Below are 23,307 nucleotides of genomic sequence, written 5' to 3' on the forward strand. Positions count from 1 at the left end.
CGTTAATTTTTTTTTTTTAAATATAACATTTGTGATTGATATATATTTTTTTAAAATTTAATGTATATTATATTTTTATTTTTGTTCATAAATTCTAAATAATAAAATTCTTTACATATGTATTAACCAAACAATCTATCCATACATTTTGAGAGACATTAATAATAATTCATTTTTTTAATTAATATTTTTTAACATTTATTTTTATTAAGCACTTTATTATTTAGAAATGTTAATAAAAATAAATATTAAAAATAATTAATTAAGAAAAAGTGAGTTATTGTTAATGCGTCTCAAAATGTATAATTTATTTGGTTAATAATTTTGAAAAATGTAAAATTAAATTTTATTATTTAGAAATAGTAAATAAAAATAAATATATAATATATATTAATTTTTAAAAAATGACATGTCAATCACACATGTTATCATTTAACGGAAAACTTAACGGATTTGAATGTTTTTGTTAAGTAGTGACATAGATAAAATTAAGCTCAACTATAGTGGTATAAACGAACAAAAATTAATTCATTGATATAAGCCAATATTTCGTTATAGTTTAATAATAAAATTGACACTAACTCCAATTAAAGTATTCCCAAAATTTCTGAAATCTACCGTTGCAATTTTTTTTATTAAATTTTAAAACAACTTCAGAAGTTTATAAATAATTTAATTTAAATATTAAAATTTTATATTATTTATTTCAAATATTTAATTTAGTTCTTTATTTTTTAATTAAAGTAAATTTTAAATTTAATTTTTATATAATTTATTTATATATTTAATTGTTTATTTTTATTCTATATATTTTTGTTAATATTTTTTAAATATCATAAATTTATAATAATATAAAATATTGATAAAAAAGTTAAAAAATAATAATATTTTTTAATAATGTTTTGATGTAATTTGTGTTTAATTAACTATGTTTAATTAATTTTTTTTTTTAATAAGGTTTGTTTTAATGTAATTTTTTTTTAATTTTTTTTTATAATATATATTATAATTTGCATTTTGGATATATAAGTTGGAGAATGGAGAAGATCTTACTTCCTCCCTCCCTCCCTCCCTCCCTCTATATATATATTCTTGCTCTTTCATTAATTTGCTATCTTGCACCCATTCGCAATGTTTATGGTGAACGAGGTGAATTGTATACCCATGTTGGCCTCAATTGGTGTAAATGGAAAGAGAGTCACAGAGATTCCTAAAGATACTGGGATTAAGGATTTCATAAAGTCCATTCTTCTCTCTCATCCAGACTCGACCAAGGAGCCGTTTTTCGTTCTGGACTTGGGGCTCGTTAAGTTCCTCATGGATAAATGGACCCAAAACCTCCCCTCCATCCGCCCTTTCTACGCCGTCAAATGCAACCCTGACCCCTGCTTTGTCGCCTACATGGCAAGCCTGGGAGCAAACTTCGACTGCGCCAGCCAAGCAGAGATCGAACTGGTCATTTCCCTCGGCGTCTCCCCAGATCGGATCATATTCGCCAACCCCTGCAAACCCGAGTCCCACATGCGCTATGCAGCGAGTGTGGGAGTCAGGATAACAACTTTTGATTCGATATATGAGGTGGAAAAAATGAAAAGGTGTTTCCCGGGTTGCCAGCTCTTAATCCGGATCAAAGCACCGGATGACGGGTCGGCCAAGTTACCCTTGGGTGTTAAATTCGGAGCCCTGCCTCATGAAGTGGAGCCGCTCCTCATAGCCGCTCAAAGTGTTGGGTTAGACGTTGTGGGCGTATCGTTCCACGTGGGAAGCGGTTCCACCGACTGTACAGCCTACCACTCGGCTATTTCTGCCGCCCGGGATGTCTTTGACACAGCTGATAAGCTAGGGTTGCCAAAGATGCGGGTCCTCAACATCGGGGGTGGCTTCACCGCCGGGCCTATATTTGACGATGCCGCCGATGCCGTTAAGTTTGGGATCCAAACCTATTTCCAGGACCGGATGACTGGCCTGGAAATAATTGCTGAGCCGGGCCGGTACTTCGCGGAGTGGCCGTTCACGCTGGCCGCGAATGTTATCGGGAAGCGTGTGAGAGGTGAGCTCATAGATTACTATATTAACGACGGAGTTTTCGGGTCATTAAGCTGCATACCAAAGGAACATGTAGCTGTCACAATTGAGCCGTTAATAATAATGGCCTTGGAGTCCGACCCGGATAACCCAAATGGGTCTGGATCAATAACCCACGGGTCCACGGTGTTTGGGCCTACTTGTGCTGCAACTGATATGGTGGCAAAGGACTACCAGCTGCCGGATATGGAAATCGGGGACTGGTTGGTGTTCCCGAACCTGGGCGCATATTCAGCAGCTTGTGCCTCCAATTTCAATGGCTTTAAAGGTGTCGGAATTTCCACTCATTTGGTTTACTCCAACAACCATTCCTAGCTATTAATTAATATAATATTGCCAAGAGCCAACAATAATCATCGAACCAATGTTTTGTAGTTCGAAATAAGGCTATTTAATTTCTTAATCCTGATGTTTGTTTTACATTTTGGTTCATCAAGGCACCTTATTTAATCATGAATCATTCACGCAGAATCAAATTAAAATACTCAAATACTTTTACCTTCTTTTCTAGCTTTAAACATGATTCTCATAGAAATTTAACTTATCACCCAAAAAAGAAATATATATATATATATATATATATATCTTTATTCATTCTTACAAAGTTTCATCTACTTGCCATCTTTCCACTACTTTCAAGAGGCACCAACTTCTTCTTGAGGGGGAACTTGTATATATATTTATAATACACAGCCCACCTCTATGAGGAATTTCTGCTGCTGCTACTACTATTACTACTGTTTGTTTCGATTGAATCAGGACAAACTATTTTTTACCTGGAAAAAAACTCACTGGTGCGAGATTGGATGGATGAGGAACACTAACTAACTAGCTCCAACCGTCATCGTTTACTTCATATTAATTAAGCATTGCCTGAGCATTCATTGTTTACTTTATTTATTGAAATTGGAATTGGAGGAGAAGCCCTGATCAAGAGGCTTTGAAAGAATGCTACCATCTGCAGACCAAGTTCTTGAGTATTAGAATGAGGAATCATCAACAAATAAAAAAAAAAAAATTCTTCGATTCTCGAAGTCACTTACCATGGCAAATCCCACGCACATAACGCTGAAACCTGGAAACTTGAAGGGCGCATTTGTAGACAAGAAAATGGCTGAAAATGAATAATAATAATAATTAAACTCCCATAACCTATTATTATATAACATTCAAATTTCTGATGCTCTTTAGAGATTTACACTACTATTGATACCTGTCAGAGGACTAAAAACCAGAGGAGAGAGCACATTGGCGAACGAACATATGCCAGAAATGCAGCCCTGAGCCTTACCCTATATATAAATAAATACACAAAAGTGCGCGTAACAATAAGCAAGACATAAATGAATTGTGCAGGTCGATGAACGAGCCAGCAGGCTGATTGATACAAGACATTAAGGAATTGAACTACCTGCTCTGATGGTCCAACTTGCTTGGATGCGATACTCCTTAACTGAGATTTTACAAACGAAAAAAAAAAATGATAAAATGTGAGTGTGTGTGCCTGCATGATGCTTTGAAAAAGTTGGTTCTGAAACGCGACTCACACAGGGTGTTGAAAACACAGCCAGAACTGAGAACATGGCGGCAACATATGGTACCCAAGCAGACCATGCCACACTGTAAAGAAATATCTGCAAAAACAAATATATCAAGAGCCCATTTTAGAGATAATCCAAACATATGCCTATTAGGAAACACTTTTCCAATGGAGCCACGTCCATACAATATTTGTGGTTCAACTAATTAACTACAAAATCTTCTTTTATCCTTACATGTAAAAAGCCGAAAAAGAGCCCAACCGAGAGCAACCTCTCTTCTCCAATAGCAGGAACTAAAACGGGCATCAGAAGCATCTGCAAATTAAGTTGCTCATAAAATTAACGAAGTGGATATGAAAGGAAATCTAAACACAAATGGTACATAGTTTTGTGAGTAAACCTGTGCTATGGTTCCTGCAACCCCTGCAATAACCATTAAATCGGCAAATTGGTTTTTGTTGAAATGGAAACATGCCTTCAAGTAGTACTGCAAAAGAATTAAGGAACATGATCAGTTTCACTTATAAATGTTTATCTCAGCATATAATTAAGAAAATATATACCATGAGCGAAGCATGAAGGCCAACATCTCCAATATTGATAAAGAATGCAACCACGGCTGCTTGTGAAAATGTCAAGCTGCAACATTATTAATTAGAGAAGATGATTTTGTGTAGAACTCGATCCATTGAAAAATTATAAGTTTGAACTTAATTATAATTGGTTCAGTAGTTAAAAACCTGCTTTTTAACAAGGTTAATGTATCGTCCAATGAAGGAAGTGTCTTCATCATCTTGGAATTCTTCTTCGAGGTACCCTTCTTTAAAAGGCATTGTTCTTCCTTATCTGTGGAAAAACCAACATCCTTGGCAGATTCCGGAAGGAAAATCCTCATATACACGACCCCCATCATTGCTACTATGGTTGCAACCTAATCATCGATCGTGTTAATAATTAAGTACAAGATACCGATCATCATTAATAGAGCCTAGTTTTAATTATATATAACCCAGATACCCAAAAATGTAAGTAAGTAAGTAATGAAAGAGACCTGGAAAGTTGAAGAAATGGTGAGAAATCGAGTGGATAGGTTCCCACAGACGAAGGCAGTGGAGCCAATGCCGGAGAGCATTCCAAATACCGGTGCTCGTCGATTATCCGGTACATTGTCTGCCTGAGATATCAAACAAAATTAATTTAATTAGCTATATTTCTTCTGGGTTGCATGGGATTGAAAATTATGAATTAAAAGAGTCACGTAACATTTTTACCATAAATAATAAAAATTTAACTCACTCCAACTCTAATGTTATGACGTTGGTACATCTACGTCAATAAATTAATTATATCGAAAATACCCAAGATAACGATATGATTTCTAAAAGATAAGTCCAATTTAAATAAAAATAAATTTAAAAACAAATGGAATTACCACGTAGGCAAGGGCAAGACAGTTGATACTTCCTTCGCAAATCATGGCAATTAGGGTTCTAATCACGTAATAACCATAGAAGAAGTTTCTCGTTCTACTATATGCCAGCACCCCTGCAAGTTCATAAAAATATAATATATTTTGTTTTATATCTTTAATTGTTTTTAAACATTTTTATAATTTAATTTAAATATTAAACATACTATTTTTTAAAAATTATATATATGTTTAGTAGATTGTAATTGTTTCTCTATTTAAAATATACTATTTTAGGCATTGTGACTCATATCCCACGTTTTAGCAAAAATAAATAAATTCATATCCCACAGACCACTTGTACCCCCACTAATTCCCAATTAGGATTCTGGTAGTGAATTTAAAATTTTTTTGTTATTTTTCTTGATTAATTAAATGAATTATTTGAAAATAAGTTTGCATAATTTTAAATAAAGACATTAATATTATATAAAATGAAATATTGTTTATATATATTATGGTTCAAATTAATTTATTTCTTACATAACTAAGTCATGTAGTTATTTATCAGTCTTAGCTTGTAGTGCAAACACTCTAAATAACTCCGCCGACAATAATATTAATAATGTCAAATTTACTATAAACTAAATGTTTTTATTTAAGATCCAACTCTTCTTTATTAACCGACCATACCATTTCTTAATTAATATAGGCAGTTATCTAGCTAGCTTATTGTTTATCAACTCAAAAAAATTCCATCTTCTTTAAAAAGAGACACAAAAGTAGAAATTCCAATTTGGTCATTCTCTTTTGCGTCCACATATATAATTTCATTTATGTATCTTTAATTTATATCCCTTTACTAAGTAAACTAAAAGTCTTCACCATATTGAGATTAAAGATATTGACAAGTTTAATAAAATGAACTTACTTCTCATATTACTATTTTAGTGAAATTATTTTGCATTTAAAGTCATCCCTAATTCACAATGATCGATTTCCTTCGATCATTTGTAATTGGGTTTGATTGAAAGTTTTAACAAACTTCCCATAACTCAACATAAGATTGATATTTAATCATATATTATTAATGTTTTAGTAAAATAAGTTTATAATAATAAATAATTACCGAGAGGAATGACTGCGAGAGTCATGGGCAGTGTTAACAAGGCCTTCCTTCCATAGGTGTCTGATAGGTTCCCAATCAAAGGCATCATAACCAGCGTCCCTAATCCCATCATCTGCGACCATATATTTATTATTAAATAATATAATATAATTATTACAAATTGATTTTTATTTTGAGAAGAAATTTGGAGAAGAAAATGACTGTCCAGAAAAATGAATCAATTCATCCCCAAAGTAATTTCCCCTCAAATTTTGTTTTTCAAGTTTTATTGTTGGAGTCATTAATATTTAGAAAAATGATACATGTCTATACTGTCGTATATCTATAATGGGCGTGGCGAGGTGAAATTAAAAAAAAAAAATTAATTTATCTCTCTTTCTCTAGTTAATTAATTTATCTCTCATCTCTAGTTAATTAATTTAATTAAACACTAAATTTTAAACCCTAAATCTTAAACGGTTTAAGATTAGGGTTTAGAGTTTAAGATTTATGTTTTATTTAAATATATTTTGTTGTAAATTGTTGAGTTATTTATTCCTTAAATTAAATGAGAGATAATAAATATCAAAGAAATAAATAAAATAATAATGGTGAGAATTAAATTAATTTGTAAAGATAGAGAGAAATTATTTAATAAAATAAGAGAGAAATTAATTAATAAGGGAAGAGAAAATATTCTATTATGTGATATTTAAAAATATATATGTATTATTCCTTTAATATTTATTTGTGTTATGTACTAAATAAAACCTAATTAAGTGGTGAGTGTTTGGGTAGTTGGGTCGGTTTAGATTGCATTTATGAATTGAGTGAAGGTAAAAAACAAGAACATCTTAGCATAAATAGGGTCCCACTTGGTGGGCCACCACTGACGTAGGTTTTCAAAAAAATCGACGTGTCACAATCACGAATGAATTTTGCAAATGAGTTCACGAAACACCGCCGAAGTTACCGTTTACACTTGCTTCCATATAAACAGGTTAATAGGTCTGTTTGGTTTCGTACTTTTCTTTTTATATGTTCAATTATTTTATTATTGGTGTACTTTGTCCACCATCAATAGTAATATATCCCAAATTTGTTTATCTTTTTAATCAATCTAACATTAATTCACTATTTAATAAATATTTCTAAATTTTCATCATTACAATTAGTTTTTCAAAACTCTTTAAGTCAATTTAACATTATTATTATTTATTTACTTTTTTCTAAATCGAATCATAATCTTTATTTATGTCTCTAACTAATAAAATCATTTAATAAATTAATTAAAATATCTTCTATTTAAAAAATATACATTTTATCATTATATATTCAAGAATTATTTAGTATATATATAAGAGTAATGATAGGGAACGCGAATTGGGGCCGCGAAATTCCGCTAAAATGGAATATTCTTATGAAACACCAAATATTCTTTCTTTTTTATTAATTAATTTCTCTCTCCTCTTAATAATTAATTTCTCTCTCTTCTTATTAATTAATTTCTCTCTCTTTACGAATTAATTAATTTATCTTTATTTCTCTCTCACTAATCAATTAATTTATCTCTCTCATTCTATGATTAATTTATTTAAACCATAATCTCTAATCTCTAAACCCTAAATTATAAACCCTAAATTTTAAACCTTAAATCTTAAATCATAATTAATAATATATTATCTATATTTAGTTGAATTATGAATTTATCAAAGTGAAAAATAGAAATATTAGATAAACATTTATAAGTAATAAAACTAAAAAAATATGAAAAAAATAATAAGAAAAAGAAAAAAGAAATTAGAGTTTAGGGTTTAGGATTTAAGATTTAGAATTTAGAATTTAGGTCTAGAGTTTAGAGTTTAAAATTTAGGGTTTAGGGGTTAGAGGTTAGTGTTTAGATTAATAAATCGGAAAAAGAAAATGATAAATTAATTAATAGAGGAAATAAATTAATTAGTGGGAGAGAGGAGGGAAAATAATTAATGAAAGAGATGAGAGAGAGAGTGAGAGAAATAAATTAACGAGGGGAGAGAATATTCTGTGATTAAACAGAATATCCAATATTCGCGGACTTTCGCGGCCCCAAATTCGCGTTCCCTATCATTACTCTATATATAATAAGTTCTAAATATTTAAAGAAATAATTTTAATAGTACTAATAATATTGTTGATGGGTGATTGAAAAATAAAATTGAGGGAGAAAATAATTTGTTTATTCATTATTGGCTGAAAAAAAAATAATTATTTTTTCAACTAATTAAATTGGGTCTTTCAAATTATATATCATTCTCATCTTTCTAATATTATAATAACAAATCTTAATAGATATAATGTGAATTAAAAAGTAGAACTCAATCAATATAAACTATATATAATCATTACCCAACTATAAGGATATTGAAGTTGAGTATGATACTGATGTTGATTGAGATTGTGGAGGACTAATTTTTAAATGTTATAAGATTGAGGATTTTAGAGATTGAATAGAGATGATGATTTAGAAAGAAAAAAAAAAAAGTCAATTATTGAATAATTAATCTACTAGTTTGAGAAATGAACAAAAATAAAACTATAAATTCAACCTATGTAAGTTGACTTGATTTGTGATATGAAGAGGATAAATTATTGTTCATCATATAAGATAAGCATGAAATTGAATCGAAGAATTGGTGGATGAATGTATGATTTTTTTAAATAGTTTTATAATATTTTGAACGGTAATTAATGAATGTTTTTTTTATTTTATTTTGATCTAATTATACTATAAAACGTATCATTTTTTATTTAAGTTTTCTTTTTATTATAATGTGTTTACGCCACACTTTTTTATTTTTCATCATGTAAATATAATATTTCAGATATAAAATTATGTAAAATAATAATAATCACTACTCTTACGTGTTTAGGTTAAAAAAAATCTCTTATTTTTTTATTACGAATAATTTTTATAATTCTTTTATTAATATGAATTTATCTTTTGAAAAGAAAAAGTCATTACTTATTCTCACTTTTTTTAGGACCAGATGAGTCTTTACTTTAGTTAAATTAAGGTGTTGCTAATGGGGGATCGGTCTAAACATTTATTCTATAATTCCATTCTCCTTAATTACTTTAAATTTTGAAGAATATATTTATTAAAAACAAACCAACACTAAAATATACTTAAAATAATATGTAATTAGAAAAACTGAAATTATTTAATCTTTGCTTGAACCTTAAGGAAGCTTTCAAATGAAGGAAGCTTCTTTGGCTCAATGTTTCATGATAAAACAATAGACATATAGGTCCCACGTACGCAACACTTCTTTTGTAAATTCATTTAGTGTTTATATATAATATACATAAATATAACTAAATTTAGAATATACATATATATTTTTATTCAAGAGTTTAAATCATTAATATTTACAAATAAACTAATAAAAATATACATAGTGAGTGAGTTATTAACTTATATGTATGTATACTCATGCTTTTCAATATTAATTAATAAAACTTAATAATTAATCTAGCTATTTAATTATTAGATAATTATTCATGAATTCGATGAGGGATATATAATATTATTCCAATATTATATATTTATTCAGTAAATTAATATTTTGAAAAATCATAACATAAATAATCATTTTTGTATGGTGTTGATCAGATATCTAATTAATCGTCAAGATAATTATTTTCAACTATAAATTAATAAATGGGTGTGAAGTAAAAATTGTTGAATAATAATAAATAAATAAATGAAAAGTGTACGTACGGCTTGTTGGATTCCGGTGAGATATATGGCCAAGGAGCACTCATCTTCTCCGGGACAGAGCGCCGACATGGTGACGTCAGTGATGGCCGGAATGACCATGAACATAGAGAAATTGTGGAGAAACACCGTCATGTAGAGGTGGCTCAGCCCCCAAAGCCACGGTTTTGTCGGCGATAATGACGTCATCTAATAATCGATGATCTAGAAATATGAGGATAATTAATTTCTAGAGAAAATAATTATAAATATTAATCAATTGATTGATTGGTTATGCATGCGAGAAAGAAAGAAGGAAGAATGGCCGCAGCAAACCAAACCAAACCAATATTAGAATAACAACTAGCTAGCTAGCCTTAATTTGAAATAAAGATTGAAATCCAAATGTCACACATATATATATAATATATAGTATATACAATACGGCGTCACTTCAATATATTAATTAATTACATAAATAAATAAATAAAGTATTGTTTAGATATCCCTCCTCCTCCTCCTCGCTTTCCTTTCTGCCATCTTCTTCCCCTGTCTTTTTCTCTTCCTCTCTCTTAAAGGCACCATCCCACTATTTCCTAGTAAAACCCAAATCAATCTCAGCCATCCATCTCCATTACATTCAAAATTGAATCCAATCCAATCCAATATTGAGACCCACTAAACTTTTTTCTTTTTAGGCATAAACTTATTAATTAGTCGATTATCACATTTTTGTAATTTTATTGATTAAAGTTTTTAGCTTTAAAGTGAGAGTTGAGGCTTCATTATTAATTGTTGACAAGGAGTGAGCATTCAGCTTAATATTTCAATTATTGCCCGGTTTTAAGTAGTAAGAAAACAACGGATTAATTGGTCTATTGCGTGTAATTTGTATAACTAGCTAGCTAGCTTGCAAAATGATTGAAATAACAAATTAATTAAATTATTATATATATGACGTTCATGATCAATTATTAACTCATATATAGCTTAATTAATTGGCTAATTATTAATTAGTTATATAATTAAGTATATATTTAGGAAGTGAAAAAGAAAAAGTTGGTATAAGCTGGGGATGAGTTCATTAGATGCGTAGCTTGCAAATTATGCAACATGTCTTTTTTTTCTTTTCCTTTTAAAAAAAGTCATTTATAAGTGTGATAGTATGTCATGTAAATAATCATGTATATGACTTAATTGGGATGCATAAATCATGAGGTATATGACTTAATTGAGATATTTTATTCTATTAAGTACGCGATAAATTAAAGGGAAGACTTTCGAGGTGAAATGATGCTAAATTAATTTTAGCTTCAATTTTTTTTATAAATAATAATAATAAGTATGTGTAAATCATGTCTCGTTTTTTTTTTTTAAATAAAAAATAAAACATCTCTGTGTAGATATAAATGTGTAATGAACAAAAAAAAATTTGACAATTTTGTTATATAAATGATATAATATATTGGGTCCACTTGTTTTTTTTAAGGGTCCAAATTCAATATGTGAGACGAATTTGAATAGGCCTAAAGGCATGTGCAAGCTTCATTTTCTACTTGACTTCTATTTTGGGCAGTATCTAAGCCCATCTCACTATATACTGATAAATTTGTTTTTTAACTTAGTTAAATAAATAACGATTTATTTAAATTAAATTTATTATTTAAAACTACTTAATTATTAATATAAGTTTAATTAAATTAACTTATAAAAGTTATAATCATCCTGTAAGCTAGCAATGACTTGATTCAGTAACTAGAAAAGTGTCTAAAATATAACTTTAGTTTATGTAAAACAATAGAATTATTTAGTATAAAATGTTGTGTTAAGGGATTGCAAATTTCTAAAAACACTTCTTCAAAAAGTCTTTGCCCTCCTTCCTATTGGGCGGTAACTGGTAAGACAATATAGACGGGTTGCCTATCTAAGACGAAGTAGACGGGTTGCCGGTCTGGATATATTATATGTACATTATATTATATAAAATCGTCAATGGGGAAGAAATCCCGCTCTTTTACATGAATAGACAACAACCTCATAAGTTCTGTTATCCCTGTTAACGCAAAAAAAAAAGCCATTGAATCGTGATTTGATCAAAAACATCAACATCTACCACTAGGGGTGGACGAAAAGGTGGGTTGTGGTGGGCTGAGTCCCACACATCCCAAACAAATTTTATATATAATATATATTAATTGGATAAACTAAAAGAAACCTTTAAGCCCATTCATAAAAAAAAAAACTTAAATTATATTAGTTGCGTAAATATTTTTCCTGCTTTTCAGTCCTCCATTAAATTTTAGTTTGTCAATGTGGAGACTTCTCACCCGTCACCAGTTCAGTACTCAACAGATAGCTAGTGATCTTATTCACCGTTTCAGTCTTCAGCTATCCCTAATCTGAGACGGCGAATATAATTTGAGGCCTTATTCTCTTCAGATATTTTGTAGGGATTTAGCCATTTAGGGTTTTGACATTTGGGTAAGTGGTAACCAATTTCAATTAGTGATTTAGGGCTTAAGAATTTAAAGGAGGTTCTTTTTCTGTTTTAAGTTTAACTATTCTATAGTCAAAATTTGGTCTGATTGATTATTTGATAGTTAATAATATGCAAAAATTTGGCAAAATGACTTTATAAAATTTCATATTCTATTTTCCTACTCTTTTAGGCAGTATATGGAAAATTATTATAAACGAATTCGTACTTCTACCTCTCATTTCCAACCTGAGTCTCCCTCATCATCTAATGAGATTACTAATGAGCACAATGTTATTGAACAATTAGAAAATCAATCCGTGCAAAATTAAATTTATATGATATTATTAGTGATCCGAAATTAAGGAAATCAATTGAAAACTTTGATGTTGCTATTCAAGATCAAGCTAGAAGAGATTATGTTCTTTGAGGACAATGTCAATTAAATGACCATTTATATCCAAAAATTACTTTTGGTAAACAGAAAAAAAGTTTTCAAGCAAGTTGATATAAAAATACACATTGTTAGAATATAGCATAACTTGAAGATTGTTTGGTTGCATATTATGTCTTCGTCCAAGAAATTCATTCTTCCAATTTGATGTTCCTAAACTCATTTGCTGAACTTTATCCCGAGGATTTTAAAGGCATTGATTATTTGTTTTTGAAACAACAATTTCGGACTTACTTATTTAATTTATGGGATAAACCTCAATATTTTTCAATTGAAGACTTGAGAATTTTTGCTCAGCCACTGATTGTTGGTGTTCCTTGCCATTACGGGCGGGTTTTTTTAAATTCCGGGTAAACGGGTCAGGGTTTTCTTTTTAGAAAACGGGTTAGAGTATAAATACTTTTTTTGGGTATTTTTCTCATAACAGAGCAAATAGAGAGAGTGAATTACAGATCTAGGGTTTTCTGGTTTCCTTCTTCTTCTTGTTCTTTGGCTGATCCAGAGTGAGAGATTGGGGGAGCTTTTGATTGTGGAGTAGTCCAATCATTCCTAGTGTAATCACTTCTTTAATTTGAGAGCAGGGCATGTAAGTTTCTACTATTGACATTTGTTTGATTTAGTGAAACTTATCCCTCCCGTGGACGTAGGTCGATTTTGACCGAACCACGTATATTGTGTTGTCGTTTATTGCTTTGTGCTATTTCAGTTATTGGTAATCTGTTTATCGTCATAGACGATTTGGAATCTGATTTGCTACAGGTTTTGATTTCTAAGAAGATCCATAGTTTTGCTGTTGCAAAACCCAACAGTGGTATCAGAGCAGTATTAATTGGTTATCTGTTTTAACATTGGAGCATAGTGCTCTGCTGGTTATTTGGCGAAATTCATAGAAGAGATCAATTGGTTTATTTGCTGGTGTTTTTGTCAGTTGTTAAGGCGGTAATAATGGGGAAATCTAGACCTGATATGGTGAGTCTGAATGGTACAAACTACAGGCAATGGAAACTGATGATCAGTGATCTGTTAGTTTCAGATGATTTGAATGAAGCAATTGAAAATGAGGGTGTTAGACCTGAGACTACAAAAGAGGCTGATTGGAAAAAGATAGATAGAAAGGCCTGCAGCTTTATTCGTTCCTGGGTTGGTGTAAATGTTGTGCACCATGTTGAGAATGAGACTACAGCGTATGGTGTGTGGAGCAAACTTGAAGCTCTCTATGCTGGGAGGTCAGCAGGGAATAAAGCAGCACTGGTACGAAGGCTGGTGAATCTGAAGTACATTGATAATAAATCAATTGCTGAGCACTTGAATGAATTTCAAAATATTTTGAATCAGCTGAGTAGTATGAAGATAAACTTTGATGATGAGGTGCAAGCACTTTTAGTTCTTGGATCTTTGTCTGCAAGTTGGGAGACACTTATTATCACTCTCAGCAACTCAGCACCAAATGGTAAAGTCAACATGGCATTTGTCACCAGTTCCTTACTTGATGAGGAGAATCGAAATGGGGATAAACCCTCTAAGTCTGATATGTTGGTGGCTGATAGAGGAAGATCAAAAGATAATAGAAGTGGTTCGAGCAGGGGAAAGTCTAGAAGCAAGTCTAGAGCTCCAAAGAAGGATGGTGCTTGCCATTATTGTGGCAAAATGGGTCACTGGAAAAATGAGTGCTGGAAATTTAAAAATGATAAAGCGAAGGGTACAGTGAAGCCCAGAGAAAAGAAAGAACAGAGTGCAGATACATCTGCTTATGCTTCAGATGGTGAACTGACATATGCTTCTAACTGTCAAGACTCCTGTCTTAGCACATCTTCAAATGAAACAGCATTGATTGTTGACACAGGTGCCTCATTCCATATAACTCCACACAAAGATTACTTTCAGTCCTACAAAGCTGGTGATTATGGTGAGGTTCGCATGGGTAACAGTGGTGTATCCAAGATAGTTGGTCTTGGTGATGTTAAAATCGAGACAAACATGGGTTGTTTCCTGACATTGAGAGATGTAAGACATGTTCTTGATTTAAGAATGAATTTGATTTCAGCAGGTATGCTTGATGATGGAGGCTACCATAATGTTTTCAGTGGTGGAGCATGGAAGTTAAGCAAGGGTTCATTGGTTATTGCACGAGGTAAGAAATGTTGTTCCTTATACAAGACAAATTTGAAAATTGTCTATGATGCGGCATATTCTGTTTTAATGAAGTCATCCTCTGAGTTGTGGCACAAGAGATTAGGTCACATTAGTGAAAAGGGGCTGAATGTTTTGATCAAGAGGAATGAGTTGATGAATCTCAAGGATGCTCATCTTGAAAATTGTGAGCATTGCTTGAAGGGTAAGCAGAACAGAGTCTCCTTCAGTAAGTCAAAAGTTGAACTGAAAAAGAATGTCCTTGAATTGGTCCATACAGATGTTTGTGGTCCTATGAAGATTAAATCCATATGCGGTGCTTCCTATTTTGTAACCTTCATAGACGATGCATCTAGGAAGGTTTGGGCTTATGCTATAAAGTCCAAGGATGAGGTTGCAGCAAGGTTTGAGGTCTTTCACAAGCTGGTTGAAAGAGAGACAGGAAGAAAACTGATGAGGGTGCGGTCAAATAATGGGGGAGAGTACATAGGCTCATTTGATGATTATTGCAAAGAGCACGGTATTCGACATGAACAGACTGTGCCCAAGACTCCACAACAAAATGGTGTGGCAGAGAGGATGAACAGAACAATGTTGGAACGGATGAGGAGTATGCTCTCCCATGCCAAGTTGGCTAAGCATTTCTGGGCTGAAGCCATGAGCACTACAGTGTATGTGATCAACCGTTCTCCCTCCAAGCCATTGAATAATAAGTGTGTAGAAAGCGTCTGGTCAGGTAAAGATGTTAATTATGATTATTTACGTGTTTTTGGTTGCAGAGCTTTTGTGCATGTTCCAAAAGATGAGAGGTCTAAACTAGATGCAAAAACCAGACAATGCATATTTTTGGGATATGGTGATGAAAAGTGGGGATACAGGTGTTATGACCCAGTTGATAAGAAGGTTTTGAGAAGCCGAGATGTGGTATTTCTTGAAGATCAGACTATTGAGAATTTTGAAGATGGTGAAAAGCTTGATGCATACATACGTGACCTTTCTGGTCTTGAGTTGTCTCATGATGTTGAGGAGACAAGGCCACATGTAGCTTCAGACTCAGATAGTGATGATGATGTTCCTCCGGGTCAAGCTGTAGGCCATGGAAATGATACTAATACTGAAACTGATCTTGGTGATAATGTTGAGGTTGATTTTGAAGTTCAACAAGAAGATGGAAATCAACAGAATCAACAAACAAAGGTGCTTCGGAGGTCTACTAGGGAGAAAAGATCAAGTTCTAAGTATCCTGCTACAGAGTATGTTCTTCTAACTGATTGTGGGGAGCCTATATGCTATAAGGAGGCTCTTGAGGATGCTCATAAGAAAGAATGGCTAGCTGCCATGGATGAAGAGATGAAGTCATTGCTGAAAAATGGCACATATGATCTAGTTGAAAGACCAGAGAACAGAAAAGTATTACAAAATAAATGGGTGTACAAGATCAAGCAAGAAGGTGATGATAGCAAGACAAGATACAAGGCTAGGCTGGTTGTCAAAGGTTTTGGCCAGAGGCATGGAATCGATTATGATGAGATTTTCTCACCGGTAGTGAAGATGACTTCTATCCGGGTGGTGTTAAGTCTAGCTGCTTGTATGGATCTTGAGGTTGAACAACTTGATGTCAAGACTGCATTTCTCCATGGTGATTTGGATGAAGATGTTTATATGGAGCAACCTGAAGGTTATAATAAGAAAGGTGAGGAAAGCAAGGTGTGCAAACTTGTCAAAAGTCTGTACGGTTTGAAGCAAGCACCAAGGTAGTGGTATCTTAAGTTTGAGTCGTTCATGACCATCCATGGGTACATGAAGACGTCTACAGATCACTGTGTCTTTGTGCAAAAGTTTGCTTCTAATGATTTTATTATACTTCTCCTTTATGTTGATGACATACTGATTGTTGGGAGAGACAAACTCAAGATTGCCAAGTTGAAAAAGGATTTGGCTAAGTCTTTTGAGATGAAAGACTTGGGTCAAGCAAGACAAATTCTTGGAATGCAGGTCATTCGTGATCGGGTGAAGAAAAGGCTATGGTTATCTCAAGAGAGATATATTGAGAAGATTCTAAAACGATTCTGTATGGACAAGGCAAAGCCAGTTGTTTGTCCATTGGCTATACACTTGAAAATAAACAAGACAATGTCTCCCAAGGATGAAGAGGAAAGACAAGAAATGTGCAGTGTTCCATATGCTTCAGTAATAGGCAGTCTGATGTATGCAATGGTCTGTACAAGACCGGATATAGCTCATGCGGTTGGAGTACTTATTCGTTTTCTTTCAAATCCTGGTAAGACACACTGGGAAGCGGTTAAGTGGCTAATGAGATATCTTTGAGGGACCTCCAAATACGCTTTGTGTTATGGTACTGGAAAGTCACATGTTGAAGGGTTTTCTGATTCAGATATGAGTGGTGATATTGACACAATGAGATCAACTTCAGGGTATTTGTTTACTTTTGGAGGAGGAGCTGTATCATGGCAGTCTCGTCTATATAAATGTGTTGCTTTGTCTACTACAGAAGCTGAATATATTGCCATTACTGAATGTTGTAAAGAAATGAGATGGATGAAAGAATTGTTGAAAGAAATTGGCATTGCACAAGACAGGTTTGTGGTGTTTAGTGACTCACAGAGTGCTATACATGTGAGCAAGAATCCAAGTTTCCATTCACGTTCAAAACACATCCAAAGAAGGTACCATTGGATCCGTGAAGTGCTCGAGAAGAAGGAGTTATACTTGGAGAAAGTGCACACAGATGAGAACGGGTCAGATATGATGACAAAGGGCTTGCCAAGAGGAAAGCATGAGATATGTTGTGCCAAAGCCGGAATGGTTCTGGAAGAAGCGTCACGATGATGAATGTTTATAGCAACATTCTCCCATGGCTCGGAAGGGGGAGAATTGTTGGTGTTCCTTGCCATTACGGGCGGGTTTTTTTAAATTCCGGGTAAACGGGTCAGGGTTTTCTTTTTAGAAAACGGGTTAGAGTATAAATACTTTTTTTGGGTATTTTTCTCATAACAGAGCAAATAGAGAGAGTGAATTACAGATCTAGGGTTTTCTGGTTTCCTTCTTCTTCTTGTTCTTTGGCTGATCCAGAGTGAGAGATTGGGGGAGCTTTTGATTGTGGAGTAGTCCAATCATTCATAGTGTAATCACTTCTTTCATTTGAGAGCAGGGCATGTAAGTTTCTACTATTGACATTTGTTTGATTTAGTGAAACTTATCCCTCCCGTGGACGTAGGTCGATTTTGACCGAACCACGTATATTGTGTTGTCGTTTATTGCTTTGTGCTATTTCAGTTATTGGTAATCTGTTTATCGTCATAGACGATTTGGAATCTGATTTGCTACAGGTTTTGATTTCTAAGAAGATCCATAGTTTTGCTGTTGCAAAACCCAACACTGATTACAACAAAAAAACATTTAGCTTTTCAATTGATTTATCGTTTGATAGAGCTGCTTTAGTTTTACTAGTTGCAACTGCATCCGTTGAAAGAGTTTTATACGACTCATCGACAAGAATAACTTTGTAATTGTGTTTATTAATGTATTTTTCTCGATTTATACAATTATTGTAAAATTTTACTTAGTAAATACATTTATTTAATCGGAAAAAACAACCATATAAGTATAACTAATTTAGCTCCGAGAAATTATTTCTACGTTTTCCTGTCTACCACGTATGTATGGAAGAAATCTATATCTTTTATCATTTAAAAATAGAAATAAAACATGCATAAAATAAAAATATTAAAAAGTCAATTAAAAAACATATGTTTGATCTTTTGTTTACATTATTATATGCCAAGAAAATAACATATGAGGTTAAAATTAAATTAATTTGTGATAATTAATCATAGAATAATATGACAACTTATTGAATAACAGTTTTAACATGAGATACCATTATTAATGTTATAATGTTTGAATAGAAAGTCTCATAAGAAGAGATACAATCATTCATTACAAGGATTTCATCCCAATAATGTACTATATTGATTATTGATTGATACATAAGCTAATAGAATGTCAGTGACAATTAAAATTTTGCACTCAATCATTTGATGTCATTTTGCACAAGATAAACGGTACCATAGTGATAGAGTCACCATCATATTTTTGTTCAAGATAAATTCACAAATTTTACAAAGTGAACAAATAATACAAATTTACCCATCTTATTTAAAAGGATAGTGTTTATGAGGTATGTTAATTACCTCAAAAATAATTTCAATAAAAATTAAATTCATAAAATATAAAAAAGTTAACAAAATAAAAAAAAAGTAAGAATATGTGATGTGAAGAGGTCCGGGATCTCAGTTATGCCGCCTAGGGCCATCCACTTAGGAACCTTAAAAAAATAATTTATACAGTTTGAACTTAAAATTATTTTAAATATTATTATATCAATTAATCAATCAGACAAGATTGACTCTCTTTTTTTAATTAAAATAAAAATTATTATGATTTTTTAGATATTGAGCTGAATTAGAATTATTAATATATGTTTTGAAAAAGGATAGATTGTCATTCAAATTTAATTTTTATATTTAAAAAATATAATAAAAATAATTTAAATATATATTATTTATATTTTTAAGATATTTGTTTCACATCATCTATTATAATATTATAATAACTCAAATATCAAAATTTATGTCTACAGTACAATTCTCATTAAGAAAAAAAAAATATTAATTTGACATATTAACTTATTAAATTTGATAAATAATATAATGATTGGACATACTAAATTCGTAAATAGAAAAAAATATTAGTTCAAAATATTAATTTCCTAAATAAAAAAAATGGTTCGACAAGTTAACTTACTAAATTTAAAAAAAAAACGTTTTCAAATTATAATTTCATAAATTAAAAAAATATATAAATCGATTCAACAAGTTAACCAGGTTGTAAATGATTAAATAATAAGAAATATTTTGTTTCGAAAACTTATAAAAATAAATATTAAAATTATAATTTTAAATTATAAAAATATAATTGAGAATTATAAAATCACATTTTGTATGAATTATATTAGAATTTTAATTTTAAATTAAAAAAATATAATTGAGAATTATAAAATCATATTCGTTTGAATTATATTGGAGTTTTAATTTTAATTTTAATTTCAATTCAAATTCTAAATCTTAAATTGTGAACCTAAAAATTAGAATTAGATTATGATTAGTCGGATATACCTTATGAATGTTGAAATGATGTCTCGTTTTCTTCTACATTGTCATGAGGTGAGGGATATTTGGAGTCTTCTTTAGAGCATGACTAGAATTATGTTTGTGATGTCTACATCTCTTGATAGTTGTTGGGAGGTTTGAATTGAAACTACAAATATTGCGTGTCGAAATATTATCCATATTATCTTTTGATAAACTGGGTGACTAAAAATGAATTATTATATTTTTAGTGATTGAGTTCGACCGATTCATATATCCCATAACGCCATTTTTTTTTTAAAGTCAATATATATTAAAAATGATCAAAAATCATTTAAGCATACAACAACAAAGCATGAAATGAAAAAAATATATTACTCAATAGGTTATCGAACTCATAAATACTTTAGAATAATGAACTCTCCGGCGGATTCTATTAATTTTTCGAAACGAATCTCAGAAAACATCGTAACAATAACATTATTAATGATACGCATCGGACGAACGACTACCATCATTGAAAGTTCGACAATTTCTCTCAAACCAGATAGTTCATCAAAAAATAATTGGGATGGTAACCAAAATATGTAAAATGCAATATTAGGCATACCAATCCAAATTTCCTAACAATTATTCAAAAACTCAGACATCACCAAATAAATCTCAGTATGACTCTACAAAAGACTCATGATATATACTAGTCATCTATCGATAATGCAAAATTAAATGAGTTGTTGATTCAACATTCTCGTTACACATAGTACAACGTGTAACCATAATACAAATTTCATAACGTCATTATTTTAACACTATTTAAAATTCGCTCTGAAAATCTAATGAAGTCGGTTAGGGAGCTTATTAGGGATGGCAATTTGAAACCGCCTCGCGAAAACCGAACCGAATTGCCCCGTTTGGGATGGTTTTTCCCCGAAACCGAATGGGAATGGGGCGGGGATGGTATTTGTGTCCCCCGCCCCGACCCGCCCCGATTTCACCCCGAATCTGCCCCGAACACAATAAACATAATTAAATATATTAAATTATCAATATATTTATTTATTCACTATATTTTATAAGAGTAGTAATGTTATTTCTTTGTAATAATATAAATTTTAATATATTATAATATATATTATATTAAAAAATTTGTTTATATAATTTTATTGTATAATTTTTATTTTATTTTAAATAAAAATAATTATTAACGGTGCCCCGCGGGATTCTCCGAAACCGAAAAAAAACCGAACGGGGCGGGGATGGTATTAAAAAATTCCCCGAAATTAAAACGGTGCGGGGACGATAAATGCATTCCCCGCCCCGAACTGCCCCATTGCCATCCCTAGAGCTTATCGTCCTTCTTAAACAGTTATATACTTAAAAAAAATAGCATAAAATATAAAAATAAATAAATAAAATGAAAAATATATGATAATAAAAGAAAAAATCTTATTTTTAGTAGACTAGGAGGGGGAAGACATGGAAAAGTTGTCTGGCTAGCAATTCGCCACTATCTTTCATATATCTGTCTCGTGTGGATATCTGAAATCCCCAATAATATCATTCCAATTCCCTTTCGGGTCTTCTCTGTTTCTCCTCCAATGGCTGCCGTCGCAAATCTCTCCCTTGCCCCCATCACAAAGCTCGCCCCTTTCTCATACACCCATGTCGACCCTAATCCCTTCTTCCTTAAAATCGCCAAGAACTCTACTTTTACAACTCCCTTCAAACTAGAAACGTCGTCGTCTCGATCCACAAGGTTTCTCACTAGGACCGCCGAAAGCAACACGGCCGCGCCCTCAAAGAAAACCGCCGGTGGGGACGAGAGGGTGCAGAAAGTGCACACAGTTCAGGAATTCGACGACGCACTTCGGATGGCGAAGAACAAGCTGGTGGTTGTCGAATACGCCGCCAGCCATAGCCAAAAGAGCAGCAAGATCTACCCTTTCATGGTGGATTTGAGCCGAACGTGCAACGACGTCGAATTCATTCTTGTCATGGGCGATGAATCAGAGGAGATGAAACAGCTATGTGAAAGAGAAAAGGTCGAGAAGGTTCCACACTTCACCTTCTACAAAGGTCGGCTCAAATATATAAATTTGTTAATTTCAACATATACAGTTATAATAATCAAATGATTTTTGTTTTTGACCATATAAATAAATAAAAGGTTTGGAAAAGATCCACGAGGAGGAAGGAATCGGGCCGGACCAGCTGATTGGAGATGTTCTATATTACGGGGACAGCCATTCGGGTGTGGCGCAGCTCCACAGTGGGGAAGATGTTGAGAAACTGATAGAGGACCACAAGGCGGACCATAAGCTGGTGGTGCTTGACGTGGGGCTCAAGCATTGCGGCCCCTGCGTCAAGGTTTATCCAACGGTGCTCAAGCTGTCGCGGCAAATGGAAACGGTGGTCTTCGCAAGGATGAACGGGGACGAGAACGAGAGTTGCATGAAGTTCTTGAGAGACATGGATGTCGTCGAAGTTCCCACGTTTCTCTTCATAAGAGACGGCAAGATTTGCGGTAGATATGTAGGCTCCGGTAAGGGAGAACTCATTGGGGAGATCCTTAGATACCAGGGAGTTCGAGTTACTTACTAATAATGGAAACAACTATCTATCATTAATATTATGAATGAGTTAAATCATTTTAAAATTGCCTATATATATATATATATATATATATATATATATATATATATATATATATATATATATTGATCAATACAAGGTTGCTCAATAAACATTAATTATTTACATATAAATATTGAAGCATCCTTTAGATTTGATTGCACCGTTTCAATATTGGGAAATACCAGTTCGACAGTTTGGCTTCGGCAGCGGCATATCAGCTTCAAAGTAAAAGTAAATCGAAGAAGACAAGTAAAAAGAAAAACAAATGGTAGCTTGGTTGTTTGATTTGAGTTTATTTGAAAAAATATACTTTTATATTTACAAGGGAAAGCGCAAATGAACTTAGTACTTTGAATATCATATAATACTTTAGATCTCAATTTAGTACTTTGGCTATATAATACAACAATCTAACCAATCATATTGAATGTTAGGGATGAAGTTTAACGGTTAAATGACCAAGTACATGCCATAAACAAATGTTATATAAACCAATTAAAAACATCTAAATGAACCCAGATTTTATAGTACATACAATAAAATATAAACTAATATACTTAAGTT

The 23,307-nt window shown here is 32.1% G+C and overlaps 3 protein-coding genes across 3 annotated transcripts; 2 read left to right on the top strand and 1 right to left on the bottom strand.

Annotated features, from left to right (window-relative positions):
• Positions 1-1,066: 1,066 nt before the first annotated feature.
• LOC124932361 (ornithine decarboxylase-like) lies at positions 1,067-2,516 on the top strand. Its single transcript, XM_047472980.1, has one exon. The coding sequence runs from the start codon at positions 1,132-1,134 to the stop codon at positions 2,398-2,400; it is 1,269 nt and encodes a 422-aa protein (XP_047328936.1). The 5' UTR covers positions 1,067-1,131; the 3' UTR covers positions 2,401-2,516.
• A 110-nt stretch (positions 2,517-2,626) lies between these two features.
• Positions 2,627-10,278, bottom strand: LOC124932360 (hippocampus abundant transcript 1 protein). The gene is made up of 13 exons (XM_047472979.1): positions 9,903-10,278; positions 6,164-6,275; positions 5,059-5,171; positions 4,678-4,800; positions 4,367-4,557; positions 4,190-4,265; positions 4,027-4,113; positions 3,861-3,941; positions 3,633-3,719; positions 3,497-3,538; positions 3,299-3,377; positions 3,129-3,199; positions 2,627-3,043 (listed from the first exon to the last, which is right to left on the bottom strand). Exons 1-13 carry the CDS (start codon positions 10,086-10,088, stop codon positions 2,948-2,950), a joined length of 1,344 nt encoding a protein of 447 aa, XP_047328935.1. The 5' UTR covers positions 10,089-10,278; the 3' UTR covers positions 2,627-2,947.
• Positions 10,279-21,648: 11,370 nt separating this feature from the next.
• On the top strand, positions 21,649-22,898 carry LOC124931428 (thioredoxin-like protein CDSP32, chloroplastic). Its single transcript, XM_047471887.1, has 3 exons — positions 21,649-22,185; positions 22,277-22,786; positions 22,842-22,898. The coding sequence occupies exons 1-2, from the start codon at positions 21,708-21,710 to the stop codon at positions 22,708-22,710; spliced, it is 912 nt and encodes a 303-aa protein (XP_047327843.1). The 5' UTR covers positions 21,649-21,707; the 3' UTR covers positions 22,711-22,786; positions 22,842-22,898.
• The last annotated feature ends 409 nt before the right edge of the window (positions 22,899-23,307 follow it).

Source organism: Impatiens glandulifera, chromosome 3 (assembly GCF_907164915.1).
Source record: "Impatiens glandulifera chromosome 3, dImpGla2.1, whole genome shotgun sequence".
NCBI lineage: Eukaryota > Viridiplantae > Streptophyta > Magnoliopsida > Ericales > Balsaminaceae > Impatiens > Impatiens glandulifera.